Consider the following 18,738-nt stretch of genomic DNA (forward strand, 5'->3'; position numbering starts at 1 on the left):
TACCTCTAAGAAAATGGTGCACGGTTTCCCAAAAGCTAGAAAAAGAAGATAACACAAGACAAATTCAAGTCCAGGGCTCACCTGCTGTTGACCTTGTAGCCTCTGCTGCAGCTGTATTCTGAGTTGGTTTGGAACCCCTTGTGGCCTGTTTAAGATTTGCCGTGGCTGCATGCCTACACTGGTCGGGTAGGCCCCTCGAGGCGGCTGTTGTACCTGCACAGGCATGGGTCCAAAAGAAGGCTTTTGTCGAACCATAGTAGGGAAAACACTGTGAAAACTGGCACTTGGGGAAATTGAGGGATAAGGCTGAGGATACATGCCAGGTTTCTGCTCCATCATCACTGATTGTGCTGCATGTTGTGGAGGGTATCTCTCTGTTAACGCTTCCAGACCACCTCCCTATAGACACGGTGGACGACAGCAAAAAGAATGATATATGAAGGAGAGAAAAAAATATAAAACTCAGCATTGCCGCCTGTGACACTGCCATAGTCTTCTCTCAAAGGCAGTCCATAAAGCTTTGCACTCTAACCCAAAAAGATAAAGTTACTTACCCTTGATAACAATACTTCTGATGAATATTCTACCTGCAGATTCCGCAGCAGCTAAAGATTCCTAATCACCAAATTGTAAGAGGAAACTTTTCCATAGCTCGCCTTAGTAGTAGAATGGGAGGCTCCATCACAGCCCTGAAAGTGAAGCCAGGGGGATGCCACTGGAGCCACATAGCGTCCTCCAGGGTGCACTGATGTCAGTTCACTGACCATTTGTTTCCAAGCCATTAGCTGCAGAGACTAGGAAGCGACAGGACAATCTGAGGCAGGACAGTGCAACGGTGTAAATTGGAACATTATAATTGTTGACCTATGGCCACCGCTCAGTGCGGGGAGAAGTGCATGATCAGTGATAGATTATCTACCAGAAAGACTTACTGAAAGCTAAGTAACGTTTTCTTCTGGTGGATACTGCTACCTGCAGATTCCTCACCTGTTGAAGAGATTCCTAAGCGGTACTTCTTCCACGTAGAGAATGTGATGGAGAGGTCAAACAAGGAATCTTTGAGCATCAAACATACAAAATGACCAGCCCTTATCACCTTTGAATCCAAGCAATAATGCTTAGCAAAAGGGTGGAAAGAAGAGCATGTCGCCGGATGACAAATCTCAGAAACACCCCCTGGTGAGTGCTGATGTAGACGACTTTGCTCTGTAGGAGTTCCTTTTTGTCAATGGTGTAGCAGATCTTTATACAGAGTATTACCAGCAAGAATAAATCCTTTTCTGAACAGCCTTGCTACCTACATACCCCACAAAGAGCGATACAGTCAATACAAAAACTGACTGCTCACCTGTGGTCAAGCTAGTGTAACCTCTCCTTCTCCTTGGTGTGGTGAGGTGGAGGATAAAAGGTAAGAAGAGTAATGGATTGCCCCCAGATGAAAAAGAGTCAACATCCTTGGAAGGAGAGCCGTTCTGTGCTTTCAAATGACTGAGATGCCTCATCAAGGTACTAGCCACAGGAAAGCATGTCCTGAATGTTAACCGTCTTAACTTGCAAATAAGGGGCTCAAAAGGAGCATTCTCTTCAAAAACAGTCAGAGCCGGAAAGGAGTGGGGTCTTCCCTTCTCTGTCAGGAAGTGATGAGGCTCTGGGCATGGGTGCACTGGCATGGGATCTGGCCAGTTACTAACCACCTGGCCGACATCAAATGGTGTCTTCACCCATAAGTGGTGCAGAATCTCTTTGGTCCTGTGGGGCACGCCTCAGGTGGACATATCAAAGGGAAACATATATGCCATTTCCTTTAAAAGTCTGATCATAATTAGTGAACTGAAAAGGGATGACTGGCCTGGAAGACAGAAAAACATCAAGGCGGCAAATAATCTCTTGACGGTGCCAACAGCACAGCCCGGCTGGGACATCGATAGAACAAAGCTTAGGACTTCTGGCAGGAGCACCTCCAAGGGGTCTACATTTTGATTTGAACACCAAGCAACACCCACCTTCCAGAAAATATTAAGATTGCAGAGAGGTGACATGACATGAAATTGAGGTTCTGGACATTGGGGTGCAGTATCTGCTGTTCTGAATGGGAGGAGGTCTGGCCTGAGAGACAGAGGCCATGTGGTTAAGTGGAAGGCACAGGAAGCTTATCAGGAGACCTGCATTCCACACCTTACGTGGCCAGTCTGGAGCAATGAGAATGACTTGGGACACTCTTGGTGAATCATCCTCAGAATCTGAGGAATCAAGGGTATGGTAGGAAATGCACAATGAAGTGGACCATTTCACTTCAATAGAAATATGTCTATTATGGCTTCCTGCAATGGATACTGGAAGGCACAGAAATGTGGGCACTGAGTGTTCTTCAGAGTGGTGATTTGTTGACGCACCACATCACAGTCATATCGCACATTGCGATCTGGAAAGATTGACAGCATAGGGAAGGTAGAAATGCATCCAAGGCTAAGCCAACTGCCTGCAGTTCAATTAGGATGATGTGAAGCACCTTCTCCTCTGGAGAACGAAGCCCTCTGATCTCCAGTTCCTCCAGATGCACCCCCACCCACGGTGGAAGTGTCATTTATCACTGTAGTCACTGCCAGGAAACGGTGAAAGGACATCTCGAGACAGGTGCTCCTCCACCAGCTGAGGTTCATCAAAGCCTCCCAGGTGATTGTAAGGGTGTCTGACTAATCTTTGTGATAGAACCACTGCCACCCATGGCACCACTGAAGAGCCCTGTGATCAACAGTAGGCAGGAAGGTAAACAGAACTTGAAGGTGACGAACAGTCAGGACTGGAACTTGAGCTTCCTCCCAAAACATAAGAATCATATACTGAATGTTCCAGATCCTTTGAAGAGGAGGGAAGGCTTGAACAGATGTTCATAGGTGAGACTGCAGCACGTTGGTGGAAAAGCCCAAGTCAAACAGCCGGGATGCTGTTACTTGCAACACAATCTTCTGGAAGTTGTCCTTGAGTAATGTATCCTCCAGATACAGAAGATTCGAGACCTTCCAAAGTAAGCTGTGCCACTGTCATCCCCTTGGTGAAGACCAAAGGTGCTAATGTTAATCTGAGCAGGACAAACGTGAACTGGTAGTGAGTGGGCTCTACCACAAAATGCAGGTACCTACTCTGCAACGACTGCAGGATCAGTTGGTGAAAATACGCAACCTGCAAGTCAGATGAAACCACCCAGTCTTCTGCTTCCAGTGCCATGCTAGGAGAACCTGAGCCAAGGACAGCATCTTGAACTTCGAGGTAGAGGGTAAAGAGCTTGAGGTTTAGGATCACATGAAAACTGCTATTTCCTTCTAGGGAAGTAATAGAAATAGCACCCCTGCCTAATTTCCTGCTATAGAACCAACTCCACTGCTCCTTTCTGCAGCAGGGCTGCCACCTATGGCTGTAGGATCCGCAGGTGCTCCTCTGCCTGAAATGACCGATGGTTGAGAGGGTTAGGGGAAGTGGGAAGGAACCTGCTGATATGGTAGGGTATACCCCCTTTTTTGCAATTCTACCCTTTGGTCTGATGTCCAAGGCCCATACAGAGGAGGAAATCTCTCCTCCAGCTGGCTGCACATGCACTTTCAAAGGTGAGCAATGCAGCTTTCCCAGTAGTGAAGTTGAGGAGGAGGAAAGCTGCTGAGACTGGAGACTTTTTCTTTTGCCTCTCTACTGCTGCAGCAGTTGTCTAGTTTACTGGAATGACCCAGAGGGTTTGTGCTGCTAAAAGGAAAAGTTCTTGGAAAATCTCTGAAGCTGCCAGAACTTCCTGTAGTCCTGGGTTGGAGACTGGAGGTCAAAGAAATGTGCTGTAGTCGTACTCATTTTGAATTTCCACAAGGCCAAATCTGACTTACCTCAAACAGGCAAAATCCATCAAATGGCATGTCCGTAAGACTTGCCAACACTCCTCTGGATAGTAAGGTGGAACTAAGCCAGGCATGCCTCCTCAGGGCTATTGAGGATCCCAGATCCCTGGTCACAGAATCCACTGAGTACAGGCCTGCCCTGATAATCTTCCATGAGACATCCCGGCCATTCTTTACCACCTTTGCAAAGCATCTTCTGAGGTGATCTGGGATACCTGGGTTCATCAATTTTGCTAACTGCAGTTTTTTGGATTCCTTTTCTGAAAGGGCTACAGGAAATACACTCAGATTCTGCTTTCTAAAGGGCAAAACATGTACTATCTGGTGAGGGAAGAGAGGACAGGAAGGGTCATCTGGCCTATATCCCCTGGTGATAAACCTATTAACTGTTAGGGATGAGGTGACTTCATCCCTCACCTACCTAACGGGATGAAGTAGAGCATCATTAAATGGTAAGAAAGGCTCTGATTTAGATTAAACCCGTTGGACTCCTTCGTTAAAATGTTTTCCTTTCCCTTCACTGTTGATAACTCAAGCTCCAAGACCTCTGCTGCCTTCCTGAGCACTGCATGGAACGATCCCTGATCGGAAGAAGAAGGGCCTTTTGGATATTTCATTTCCTCCTCTGATGATGTGTCCAGCCTACTGCAATTTTGGAGGGCAATATAATCGGCCATGTAGAATAGGATCTGGTACCTCTATTCGGTATTCGGCAGTCGCAAACAACTCCTTCATAGTTTGCAAGTAGTGCTGGTGTGGGAATGGCTAAGGCCGAAATAACTCCTTATTATAAGTCTCCTTCCTTATTCTTTGCCTCCTGCAAAGGTGGAGAATAGCCTTTGATTTGGAAGGTTCCTCTGGAGGGGCTGGGAACAGTGGTGGTAGTGTTGTCAGCACTGAGAGAAGCTCTGCAACTGGTGCCAGGGTGGGCATGAGCACTGAAGCTGGCAGGCACTCTATAAGAGAAAGAGCTGGGATGAAGCCAACTGGCGCTGAAGGTGTTCTTTGAGGAGGAGTGTCGGAACTGTGAATTGTACAGGCAATAATGGGTGTGGAGGGGGGATGAGTGGCGGGCACTTGATAAGGCTGCACTGCCAAAGGAAGTTCCTCAGGCAGGGTCATGTTTACGTGCTCTGGCTACTAGGAAGACTCTGCTGGAGGTGGTCAAATCCTTGCTTGTGCTGAAGTTGAAGGGAGTGTCCGTTATGCTTCCTTTTCTTTTGGTGTTTCCTCATGTTTTTCTTTGAAGACTTCGATGATAGGTAGGTGCAAGACTGCCAGGGTAAACTGGATTTCAATGGGTGCCAAACCTGTCACAGTTGTAGACTATAAAACGTTTGGCCTTCTGCTCTTAAGTCATGCTTCGACTCTAAGCATCACAGGGAAACATCATATGTGTGGGCCTGAAATGGACCCCTGCTCACTACAAGAGCAACAGGATTTACTTAGCCCTGCACTTAATATTTAGGAAAAAATCTCAGAGAAAAAACACACTGAGAGAAAGGGGGATCAAAGCAGCTTCAGATCTGCACTGAAGGGTGTGGACAAAGGGGAATGACATCAGTGCTCCATGCTGGGATGTCACCACGGCTTTACTTCCGGTGCTGGGTTGGGCTAGGACCCTTTACTAGCACAGAAGAGCTATGCAAAAGTTTCCAGATCCAGTCTGGTGCCTGGACATATGTGACAGGTGAAGAATCTGCAGGTAGATGTATCAAATTACAAAAGAACATTTTATGGAGATACAATATATTAACATATCTTGTTTCATGTGCTTTCTGATATTTTATTATTTTTGAAGTTCACACAGTTTTATGTAAAACGCTGTCTTTAGTCTTAGTATTTTATTGTTTGCTCCCATACATTTTGTTCCTCAAACCTGACCTTTTTATTTAATGAAAATGTAATTAAAGTTGTTTTCTAATCTATTACACATTTGTCTCATCAGCTAAGATGATAAAATTGTCTACATTACCACATTTGTGATCTCATATATTCCATAATCCTTCAGCAACTTTCATTATACTTGTCATTTAGATGAATACATCTTAACCTAAATTAACAATACACTATGCATTCAAAATTAATATCATATTTGCATTTTCAGAACATACTCAATGCAAAATGGTCTATGATCTATAGTAATATAATAGCTCTCTGTATTCATTGTGCTTCCAGTCATACACATGTTTCTTTATTCATGTTAATTATCAAACAATCCTTGTGTCTGTATATATTGTATGAAGTCTTAACTTAATAAGGGAAATTACCCTAAGATTCACTCTAAAACCGTTGAAATAGAATGAACTGTATTCATGCCTTGTGGAAATCTAGAGATCACATATTTATATAGGTGTATCTTGTGAGACTGTTGTATTAGAGGTAAACAATAAAGCATAAATTAATGATGGGGGGGGATTTCCATCAATATAGTTTCTAGTACATTGACACTGTCTGAGAAATGGCAGTGTTCTGAATATCACAATTGCATCTGTGTTTATAACAAAAACAACAATGTATGCATACACACAGAATTTGAAGTCAAGATGGGTAAGGCGTCGATGTTTCGATCTCAAACTGAGCTGATCCACAAGACCATCTTCAGGATAAAGATGATTGGATGAAAACGTGAAGACCCCAAAGCACTTGTAGATATCTTCTCATAGAAAAAACTGAATCATTTTTAGATGACCAATCTGCGCAATTAATGAGGAATCGTCTATGTACTATATCCGAATCACGTGGAGGATTTAATGCGAGATGCGCCAACATATCCGTAAACCATTCCTTATTCGCATTAAATGGCTCACTGGAATGCCTCATAAATTGAACAGATTTGTCATATCACAAGATACACCTATGTTGTCATGATTTGTTCTTACTATTTATTGTGAATGGATCTTATGAATTTTCCTATACATAACAAAAGAGGGATGTCACTAATGGACATCACTAGACTTGGCTGAATTCATATGGATATGAGATCTCCAATAAGTTCCCCTGTAGGCACCTTTACCTGACAAACTGTTAATACCCTAGCCCACAAGGGCATCCTGGGTTACTATTTTGTTTATTTATATTGTAGAGATTTAGGGCCTGATCTAGATGTTGGAGGACGGGTTACTCCTTCACAACAGTGATGGATAGCCTGTCCGCCAAAATCTAAATTTTGGGCAGACGGATATCCGTCACTGTTGTGACATGGTAACCCGTCCACCAACATCTAAATCAAGCCCTTAGGCTAGAATCCAAGTGCATTTAGATTCCCTTTGTCCTTAATTTAAACTTTCGGTTTTCTCTTCTAAAGTAAGTTCAAAGGTAAATTACTGGAGTAGTTTTAGTTTACTATTGCATGCTTCTTTAGCATGCTCAGTGGCTTGACAGACCGTGCCACTATTTTCAAATGCTACAATATGTTCTGCTATTTTGCTGTTGAGGTTTTTGGTGCTGCACAGAGATTTGTTCATGGACATATCAATCTCCAAGTCACATTGGGCCTGATTTAGAGTTTGGGGGAGGGGTTACTCCGTCACAACAGTGACAAATATTCCGTTGCCAGAAATCTAAATCCCATTATCCCATTATAGCCTATGCAATTTAGATTTCGGCGGACAATATGCCCATAATTTGGATTGCAGGTAATACACTATCTAATTGCCTGCCACTTTACTGAACTTGTCATTGTTGAGACTCTTAAACTAGTCCAATTCCAAAAGATGCACATAAAAAAAATAAACACCCAATATTGTTTTTGAGAAATTGAAAATGACTTAAAATAACAATGTATTTACAATTTGGTAGAAATATAATAATACAAAGACTAAAGTCCTAATCATGTATGAACGTTCCAAGTGTTTCTGCAGTAGCCCGATTACAATTTAAAGCGTGGACATTAATTTGCAACTATCACATCGTCCCTAGCCCCATGAATTACTCTTGCTAGCCTCCACTGTACATTTATGAACTAATATCTGCATAAATAAAATAAAATAAAATATCCCCTCTCTTTTGTATTATAGCAGACATAGCTGTGGCTTCCATTTGCAGTTTTGTTTCTGGCCTCCTAGTATTCCCTTCTCAAGTGTTAATTGCTTTGAGCAATGTCTGATATTCTCGTTGTGATGCATTGTAGTGTCCAGCTTACTGTCTGTTGTCTATATAATTAAAAATAAAAACAATGTTTGCCGAAGACGTTTGCAAGTATGTTTCAAAAGTTGGTATTCAGTTTTGCAGTATATTCTGGCAGTATTTAAGCGAATCCGTTCCATAATAGGAGGAGACGGTGATTGTTACATAAACTCGTTAATAAGTGTTCATTCTAGTTGCCTCTACTCTTTTCACATGCACATATAAATGTTATTGCAGCATGGCCCATAATTAATTTGACATTTGATAGAGCAAAGCATCTCCCTATACCATTGCCTCACATTTGAAAGAACATTATCATTAAAGACATCTATATTCTTATAAATTCTTATATTTCCAAAGCCATCTTTGTGTGTGGAAACTAATGTATTTTTCATTTATGGAACATCTTAGAGCTTTTTATCATGCATACTTTGGTATCTAAAGAGATTATATCAAATGTCACCAATAGACACCTATTACTCTCAGAAGTATGAAGTAGCATGCGCAGAAATGTTTCTACCTTGAGCGCAACAGTGTATTGTAAAAATAACAATTTAAAAAGGCTGACTAGGCAGGGACTCAAGCTATGGAACGCCAAACAAATGTGTTTGCAAGTCGTCTGTGTCCAGTGCCATGGTCTCTCGATCAAGCTGATCAATCACATTTTTTTGTCAGTGCTATTGTGTTGTAATAAACCATGGGAAATAATATCATACGAGCAGCTGACTTCAGTGAATGATTCTTGGTGATGTTGACAATCTTTTAAAATAAGGCACACACCTAGTGCATCAGTGGAAGTGAACTTCGCACAATGTTTAGAAAGTAAATTACCTGGACAAGCTTATCAATACCCAGGGCCCTGTCTAGTTCTGCTAGCTCAGTCTCATCCTTGCCGCTCAGGAAGGACACAAGCTGTTCAAAAAGGGCTTTCTCATCATTGCGGCCTTCAATGGTTGTCGGTGGGCTCAGGAGGTCGTCCAGTGGGGAGCTCAGACATTGGCTAAAAAATAGAAAATATTGACTTTTATTGGACACAAATAACACCAAGAAGGCATACGTTTAGGTATATGTAATTAAAGCCACGTGAACCCAGACTTCTTTCACCACCTAGAAGACACTGTTCAGGTTCAAGATTCTCAAGGCTAAAATTCTACTCCTGTAATTAGGCTTCTAACTTTTATAATACACACCTCTTTCGACTGACAACCCCATCAAATGAACCTCTTGGAGCTACAAAACTAAGTTTCTCAGCAGAAAATACATACTAAATGATGCCACATATCGTATTTATAACAAATCCTGGCCAACTAATGGGTGGAACGAGGTTATGCTTCACATCCATACAAGTCCATAGGAGAAAAAACAATTAAATGACAGCCAAGAATAAAGTATCACAAAAAGGAATACCTCGATGGTGCTAGAAAACAGGCCACAAAGCTTACCAGCTGTTTCGAAGCAGAAAAAAGTTTATTTTTTCAGCTATGTAAGAGGACCAGATGTAAAGATCTGTTAACAGTTTAACTGAAAACAGTGAAACCCTCACTTCACAACAAGGCCCTAACAGGTGCATACTTCAATTTTCTGATAGTTTTCTTCTATACCTGATGTCTATGTGTTACAGTTCCACAATCTCTTGCAGACAGAGGGTCCACAACTCCTGCACATCTTTCCATATCATCACATTAATGCTTTAGGATTCACAAGGGAATTGATAAGTATATCGAATTACACCATTCCATTTCTAAAACACGTTTATCATGACCAGTTAGCATTCCAAATTCTCATCTGAATATCCCCCAACTCCAATCCATAGATTTCTGTCTTTTATCTGAGAGAATCATACATCTTTACTTGGCCTGTCTGTTCTCCTCATCTTCTACATCCCTTCTTTTGAAAGCACTTGCTCTACTGAATGTGCATTCAGTCACCTTGGGTAGGTCAATGTAATTCACATGCTTAAACTGACCCCTCTACCTTTTATTGGACAACGAGCAATTCTTGTCTGCTATAGTGAGCTCTACCCTAGACAGAAAATCCCCAAACACTGCCGCTTGCAGTGTGGCGCATACCTTCTAACACCCATCCGGCTTGCACAGAAGTAGAAACATTATAACGTATTCCCATTTCCTGCCACCTATCAGTGTGGAAAACCCACTATTCAATTCACACTGCAATGCCCTACTGTTGCACTTGCAAATCTGTTGCTTCCACAACCTGTAGACATCCTCTATCTATTCTGTTTCCCCGCACTGTTTTGCGCCCGCTGCCTTTTCCTTAAGCTCTTTTTAACTTAGGCGGGCCCCATGGTCTTCCTCATTTTTTCAGATTTGTTTTTTTGCTACTCCTTCCCAAGTTTCCTCTGACCCGCAACTGGTGTCTTAGTTCATTATGTCATTGTCCTGCTTTTGCATGGGCTCAGGTGCATGATTTCTTGTAGTATTGTGTAGATGAGTATCCGGGATATGTGAGTTCTTGGCGGTGCCCAGCTGCTGCTTTGTTGGCACATTTTGTATGCTGAACTTTGGTGGCAATTTCTCTGCACCTACGGTATCTGTGTGGAATATTTCCACATTCATGTCAGCACAATTCCCTCCTTTGTTCTCACATATGCCCACTATGTGAAAGTATAGTGTTCTCTGCCCTACCCTGTATTTACTAGGTTGTCTGCGTAGGTTCACCAGCCTGTTCCTTTAGAGAAATGTTTTTGTTGAATAATGGATACATTAGCACCTAGTACTACTCTGACCTAACAGGGCGGGTAGGAACTTCTAGTGGTTTAGACTTTCATTTGTGGGATTTCCCACCCCCCTCCTCACCTGTTTGTTAGCTCTTATCTTCGCCACTCAACCATCACATCCCTACTTTATATTATACAAAAGTATCCAATTTGCTTGATAACTTGACCCTAATTCTTATATTCATTGCATATCCTTCTCTCTGTTAATATATGGACTCCCTTATCAGCAAGTCCAAGTTTGTATGCCTTGGTAAATTCGCCTTGCTTACCCTCTGAGGATTACTTTGCATTTTGTGGTGTTCATGTACATTCAGTGGTGCTCTACTTTTTCTCCTCACGTGTGCCGGGTTTGCCCAGACGTGGGTCCCGGGCTCACTTTGCAATTGGTTTCAAGCTAGCCTGGCTGATGAAGGGTGATACTCTGAAACCGGTCCCAGGATGCTTGTTTCTGGTCCAGGGAGGACCTGGCCTGGCAGTTCGGCTGGATTGTTCCCATGGGGAACAGGGTCAAGGCTGATTTTCATGAGACTTGGTCCAAACTGGAGTAGCATGGTGAGCAAAATAATTGATGGAATAAACCCAGATTGTGACTGGAGGTTAATGATTGATTGGTTCTGCATTCCGTTCATCATTTGTTTTTGTTTGCTTTTGTCGCCTTAAGTGCACCGGGTATGCCCAGATGTGGGTCCTGGTCTTACTCTGCCTCTGGATTCAAGCCAGCCTGGCTGATGAAGGGTAATACCCTGAAACTGGTCCCAGGATGCTTGTTTCCAGTCCAGGAAGGACCTGGCCTGGCAGTTCGGGCTGGACTGTTCCCATGGGTAAGAGGGTCAAGATTGGTTTGCATATGCTTTGGTCCAACGTGGGGTGGCGTGGTGAACAAAAAAATTGGATTAAACCCAGATGTGTGGTGGGGGGTGAATGTTTGATTGGTTTCGCATTCCGTTTATTATTTGTGTTTGTTGACTCTGCTCCAAGGCACCACTGTATTAGACAGGAAGTATTGGCCCAAATACTAACCCATTTGGCAGGGCACAAACTTCCTATCACCTGGTCACTGGTCCAATCAGAAGCTCTCACAGTTGGCCAGCAGTCACCTGCTGCTGGTAGCGAGGTGCTGTTGGTGCTGCCGTTCTCAGCTCAACAGCATGTGTGACCATTTCACAAGTGCTATGCTGTTCTTTATCAAACTTATGCTCATTTTCAGGGGCGAGCACAAAGTGTTCCGTCCCCTGTTGTAATCTCTCTTTGGGCTTCTAACCACACCCATGTCACGTCAGTCACTTTCATTGGTTCGTGGGCTTGCCTTTTAAAATCTGCTTGCTTTCATTAGTGAAAGGCATGAATACATCATGCCTTTTCCAGTGTTTAGCCCTCCTCGAGCGCACCGACCAACTACTGAAAACATACGAGGCTCAATGTTTTCCATCTGGTTTCTGGACTACTTTTTCTCTTTATTTCACAGCACGATCTCGCTGAGCTGTAGTCCAGCGCTGTACATGACATCGATCCTATTACATAGGTCATTGCACTTTTGCCGGTTACATAGATAATTGCACTTTTGCCGGTTACATGGATAACTGCACTTTTGCAGACAGATTTCACTGTGAGCGAACTTTTATTCACCTTTGTGTGTCTGCTTTGCGCTGATGGCGGCCATCGGCTCGCTTATGTGAAACTTTTACTTTTGAGTTTATATGGCAAGAAAAGTCTGATTAGTTATGTGAAGCTGTTTTACTTTCAATTTTCAATTTATGTGGCAAGAAAAGTCCAGTTAGGAGTTTACAATGTTAATCGCTCGAACAAACGAGAGACCCATTGCATTGCAAATGCTTGTTTTCCCAAAAAGCGTTATGGTTAAGATCAGATTGAAGAGATGTGATAAGAATGGGACTTGAAACATTTAACTGGGAGAGTACCAGAAAAAAATGTTGCGTGCATGTATGTGCAGCGATCTGTCGAGCGCAATCCAGGATTGAGTGCAATGGAACACTGAGTAGAGGGCATGGCCCTCAGGAAAATATCTTTATGGGGGGAGGTCATGGCTATACTTCTCAGTCAGGGGGTAGTGCTCCATGAAGAAGCACTACCTGGATTTCTGTGCAGGTGTTTACCTACGCTAAATGCATCCATTATATATACTCAATAATATGAAGCACATAAAGACGTTATTTGTCCACAATAAGACACTTTTGAGGGAAGTTCAAAATTAAGCCTAGATTGTTTGATCTTTTAGCAAGACCTGAATGTGAAATTGTAGGAAACAGATTTCAGGTTTGTTGAGACAAACCATGTGTTGTTGCTGGGGTCTTGCTCTGAGGGTGCATGAACAGAAGTCACAAAGCAGGAAGTGGACACTGGAGCTTCTGACTCAGGGGAATAAGAGCTGCTGCTGATTCCAGAGGAATGAATAGGAGCAGCAGCTTCTCCTGTTACTTTTAAAGGCAGGTGTCTAGTCTCCATATCCTGAAGGGCGTGAAATGCAACTACCTGGGCAAGCCAAACGTAGCATCTTCACAACCAGGTAACCATCAGAGACAGGCATTCTTCTCTAGCTGCCAAGGTATGATTTGAAAAGTGCAACCCCCAATGACGCTTACACCCCAAAAAAAAAAACAAATAAATAAATCAAAATGTGCCAGACTTTTAGACAGTGGCGTAGCATTCAGTCAACATAAAGTGAGGTGTAAAGTAGCACAGTGTTGTGTATTGCATAGTAGTATAGAACACGTGTGCACGGGTCGTCATTCTATGTTCTCTGCCTAACAGGGGAAACTTGAATTGCAGAGCCAGCAGATGATGCTGGTGGGCATGATACTGGGTGTTCAGGTCGTTTTGCAGAGTAGACTACCTTAAACTAACGTTATGTGCCGGTGTGCGCTGTGACACTACATACGGCTTCCTGTGTAACAGGTAAGAGTGTTCCAAGAAGACATGGGCGGCCTTGCCAGGGCGAGGACCCACAAGGACGCATCCTCTCAATGCTCCAGGGACTGCGCCATTTCTTGGAGTCTGGGACTCTGGTGAACAGGTGAAAAACATAGTCCCACAACATTAGCATGACTTCAAGAGTGGGGTGAGTGGATGAGTCGATTGGTAGGAGGCATCGCGCTCAATTCAGTGCCATATGATGAGCAGAGACCTGAGGGCTGCTCATGTGTGCCCAAGATGGCTGCTGCATGAACAGTAGAACTGAAGGAGTGGCCTGAGGACGACAAACGAGTCATGATGGTCTGCATGGACGTGGTGCTGATGCTGCCTGAGGTGGTGATCAGCAGCCAACGCAAGGTTGTTCTTGTGACTCCCCTATACCTACCAGTGTATTCCAAACGGGACTGGTTAATGGGCACATATAAATAATAGTCAGTTACAGTTTTAGGGAACGAGCGCAGCAGAATTCAAATCTTTCAGTTGGGCACATGAAGGCGGTGAGCGGGGAGGCCAAGAAAACCGAGGTGCCTGTGAGCAGCTTCTTATTCAGCACTGGAGGAGCTTGCTTGGGGCCGTACGGGAGAAAAATCAAGGACTAAGCCAGCACCATAAGGTATGCATGGCCATGTTTGAGGTTCAGACAGTACTACTAGACAATCAACCAAAGAGAACCCAAGCTAATGACCACCTTCTAGAGGCAACATCCTCACCCTAAACACCCTAAAAGCTGAGGGGGACGAGGCACTATCTGATTATGACCACACCCTTCCCACCCACCGCCAGGACATAAAACAACAGCTGAGCCGTCACAGTAATTAATGACAGAAGTCAAGAAGTCAAAAGCACTGTCTTCTGTAATCTGGGTGTTATCGACCCCGCTCCAGGTATCTTAATTGTACTGGTCTCACCTACAATACAGCTGTGCTGCCTCTGTGAAGTGCCCCTTAAATGATGGTTGTCGCAACTGGACCCTTTCTGCAGGATCATCCCAGATAGATTTTGCCTTCCTTTACTAAACCCAATTTTGTTGGCTTTTAGGACCTGCACTGAACTGAACCTCTCCTGGTCCACTATATAGGCCATACTTATAGACAGCTCATTACAGTATTTGACGACCCAGCAGGCTTCCACCCTTGAGGCTGATATCCCCTTAAAGAAGGGTGTCACAGGGATTTCCAAACTGAACACTGGGAAGGCTCCCGGCCCAATTGGCCTTGATGCAGCATTTTATAAGATGTTCTGCCCATTACTGGTTAATCGTCTGTATAATACTTTTCCCTCCTTGCACCAACTATGCGTGAGGTGGTCATAACCATAATTCTTAAAGCCTGATAAGGACCACACACATTGTGCATTTTACAGTCCCTTATCATTGTTAAGTATTGATGCAAAGATGTTTTACGGGTATTCTGGCAAGATGAATAGACCAAACATGCAGGGATTAGTGGGATTAGATCGAATGTTTCATTCCTGAATGGGAGAGCAACACCCCACTAAATAAATAATGCTTAAAATCACCATACTCGGATGGATTAAAACATCCAAATTCTTGCTTTCCATCGATGCTGAGATGCCTTTTGATCGGGTTCACTGGCCCTTCCTGCCAGAAGTCTGCAGTAAATTTGGCCTCTGGCCCGAATCAAAAGCTTGGATGCTGAGTGGCTACTGTGAACTGGTTGTAAAAGTTAAAACTAATGAGACTTTGTTGCAGCCCTTTAGAATCAATATAGGAACACTGCAGTGGTGTCCACTGACCCCTTACATTTTGCCTTCTATATCGAAACATAAGCAAAGAGCATTCGATCAAACTCCTGGTTAGGGGAATACACATGAGGAACCAAGAGCATAAGCTTGCCTTAAATGCTGATGACGTGTTGGTCATGCTGTCTGACCCCCCTGAATTCCATCCCGACTCTAAAACAAGTGAGAAAAGTTTGGCCAACACTCAGGATTTAAAATGCATGCACAAAAGTCGTAAATCATGAACACCAACACCGCACAGGATATACAACACACATTACTATGGGCCTGATTACAACTTTGGAGGAGGTGTTAATCCGTCCCAAATGTGACGGATATACCACCAGCCGTATTACGAGTTCCATAGGATATAACGGACTCGTAATATGGCTGGTGGTATATCCGTCACTTTTGGGACGGATTAACACCTCCTCCAAAGTTGTAATCAGGCCCAAAGTCTCTTTCCACTTACTTGGACATAGCGTTATATACCCTACCTCAGTTTAAGATATGTCCCACCACAGAACAGGCAGTCTCTCAGAACTACAAGGACTTACTGGAGATGGCTTGCAGAGACCTGCAGAGTTGGCAGATGAGGGGAGGGGTGGGCCTGTCTGGGCCGCATTGAAGAAGTTACTATGAACCTTATTCCCAAGGTTTTATATGTGATGCAAATAATACCCCTACAACTGTTCTAGATACAATAGATAAAATACAGAGACACATTATACAGTTTAAATAGAATGGTAAGAAGCCCTGCACTGCCAAAAAACAAGCCTATCGCGCCCTGGATGGGGGTAGTCTAGAGATCCCTCACCTGATGCACTATCATCTCGCCATGCAAATCAGATATGGTGGAGTGACATCACCCATCGGTCAGAGAAACACTAGTGGTTTATGGAGCAAGTGGTTGCGGGCACCCACATTTGGAAGGTCCCTTGCTTGACCAAAAGGCACAGACTGTAGGGTGTGTATTCTTCTTTGCAATTACGAGCCACTATGGTGGTGTGAAATACAGTGGCTGTTTCTAGGGACCAGCAATGTTTCCTTCTTCGATGACCCCATTCTTAAACAAACCTGATGCTTCACCAATTCTGGTAGGAGCAGCATATATAGTCTGGCAGACTACCGACTGTAAATGTGTGGGAGATTTTTATAATGCAGAAGGCATTCGGTCCTTTGAACAACTGAAACACGATTATGGGCTTATGAAAAAAGAGGATATTTAATACCTACAAACCCGACACTGGGTCACTCACCCCTCAATTAAGACCAATTGCAATAGATTGCTCACATAATTTGAAGAATGAATCATCACAAAACAGAATGATAAGCAACTCTTCTCAAATATTTATAAATGCCTACAGAGAGTGGCTCTCCACCATAGATCGCCAGAACAAAAGAGGTGGGTAGCAGAACTAGACCATTCCCATTCTGATAAAGAGTGGGAGGACATCTACCTAAGGCACAGATTTCTGCTGTAAGAAGTTCAGGCAAAGAAACACTCTTAGAAACAGTTTCATATTGGTACTACACACCAGAGAGAGTCTAAGAATGGTATCCGATAAGACTAGCAAACTGTTGGAGAAAGGCACACTCATTAACTTGCTGTGGGAATGCCCTAAACTGCATTGCTAAGAGTGGGAGATGCTCTCCAATACCAACACTATATTAAATACAGACATTCAGCAACCCTCCGCATACGTCTTTGGTAGGTTTCCCAAATAAGCAAACCTTCTCTATGAGATCTGCATAATGTAGGGGGGTCTTCATGACACTGTGTGCTTACAGGCAGGCAACCCTGGCAACTTAGGGGAAAGAACAAGTACTAGAAAATTGAGACTGGCTGACCAGACTTTAGAAACCGTTTGCCATGGAAAAACTGTTGGCAGCCCTGCGGGATCACAAAGTCCACTTCAAGGGAATTTAGGGGCAGTGTACTGGCTTTCTTTCAGCAGAATTTAGAGAACTCGCCCACCCACAGAATCCTTCGTAGACTGCAAATTCACACAACCTAATAGACTTATCATCTCACTAAGTAGACCCCATATGGCTCTGAAGAGAAGGCTGCCCGGAAAGGAGTGTAAGAGTGTAATATGACAAAATGTAGCATATACAAAATTCCCAGATCGAAAGGGGGGAGGGAGTAAGGTGTGGGGCTGCTGATGGGATCTTTATATTGTTTATGTTCACTAAATAATGACCTGTTTTAGTAAGGAGACACTCCACCAACCTGTGGATGTGGGTGGGTGTATGCAATAGCTTTATTTAAAATCAACAAAAAGATTTAAACCATAAAAATACTTAGAGAATTATATATAAGTTAATTTTCCCCAGCTGCTATACTTGCCAGAAGATAAGCCCATCCAACTGGAATGCACGCAGAGTGCATTCTGCATTCCAACAAGAAAGGAATCTCTCACCAGATGTCTTGATACATATCCATCTTTTCCAAGAAAAAGAATGACTAATTTCCGTCCAGAGAGAAGAAACTGTAGTTTTTACATGCAACATGATGTCATTCTAACAAAAAGTTTCTTTTTTCATGTTGGCAAGATGTAGAATACTCAAAGAATTTCTTTCGCAACTGCAAACAGAAAAGATTCCTTATCAACTGGGCCCACTTTTCTGCCAGCACTTCACTATAAGTGGGAAACGTCACGCAGTGAAGGATGCAAGAAGCAAGGATGGAGCAGAGTCTTCGAGCTGAGACACCCTCATCGCCAAGGATTGACCATACTTCACCAACAGAGATGAGAAGTGAGTGGTTCATCCAGAATTCAAACAAAAAACGCAAAAAAAAAACAGTTGATGACAGATGCCAACAAGAAATATGGACTCGACCATTCTCTTCTGGCGAACAGTGGTGAACTAGGCATCTTAACCTCGGTCACCTCCTAACCACTCATACTCCCATATGACGAACATCAACCTGTCAGTGCAAGTTTGAAACAGTTAACTGACTGCATTGCTTTATCCCATGAGCTGTTCCCTTTTCCTCCGTTTGTGATATACCTGGCCAAGGTGGCTAAATGGCCAACATTAAGAAAGCGGACACTTACTCGTTTGCCTGACACACAACCCTTCTTTTCGGTGATATTTGATCTTGTTTTTGGAACATTGTTTACTCAGTTATATGCACTCAATGTAGATCGACCATATTCTCTGATGGCTTATAGCTGACATAATCAAAGAGAAGGGACCTGTGTACATCTTCCTGCCAAACGCTGGTGGAATGTGTTGTGTAGATGAGCAGCCCTATAATCGTTGATTGATGGGCACACTATCCAAGGTCTCCAGAAATGTACAGGGCTTCAATTC

The 18,738-nt window shown here is 43.4% G+C and overlaps 1 protein-coding gene across 4 annotated transcripts in view; it reads right to left on the reverse strand.

Moving 5' to 3' along the window:
- The window catches only part of NCOA1 (nuclear receptor coactivator 1), a 722,334-nt gene that overhangs the window by 46,878 nt on the left and 656,718 nt on the right, over positions 1–18,738 (reverse strand). For all 4 annotated transcript variants that reach the window (XM_069233763.1, XM_069233765.1, XM_069233764.1 and 1 more), the window contains 2 exons: positions 8,841–9,009; positions 82–399 (listed from right to left, as the gene is read on the reverse strand). In XM_069233763.1, coding sequence (XP_069089864.1) covers positions 82–399; positions 8,841–9,009 — 487 coding nt within the window. The remainder of the gene's footprint in view (positions 1–81; positions 400–8,840; positions 9,010–18,738) is intronic.

This window comes from Pleurodeles waltl, chromosome 5 (assembly GCF_031143425.1).
Source record: "Pleurodeles waltl isolate 20211129_DDA chromosome 5, aPleWal1.hap1.20221129, whole genome shotgun sequence".
NCBI lineage: Eukaryota > Metazoa > Chordata > Amphibia > Caudata > Salamandridae > Pleurodeles > Pleurodeles waltl.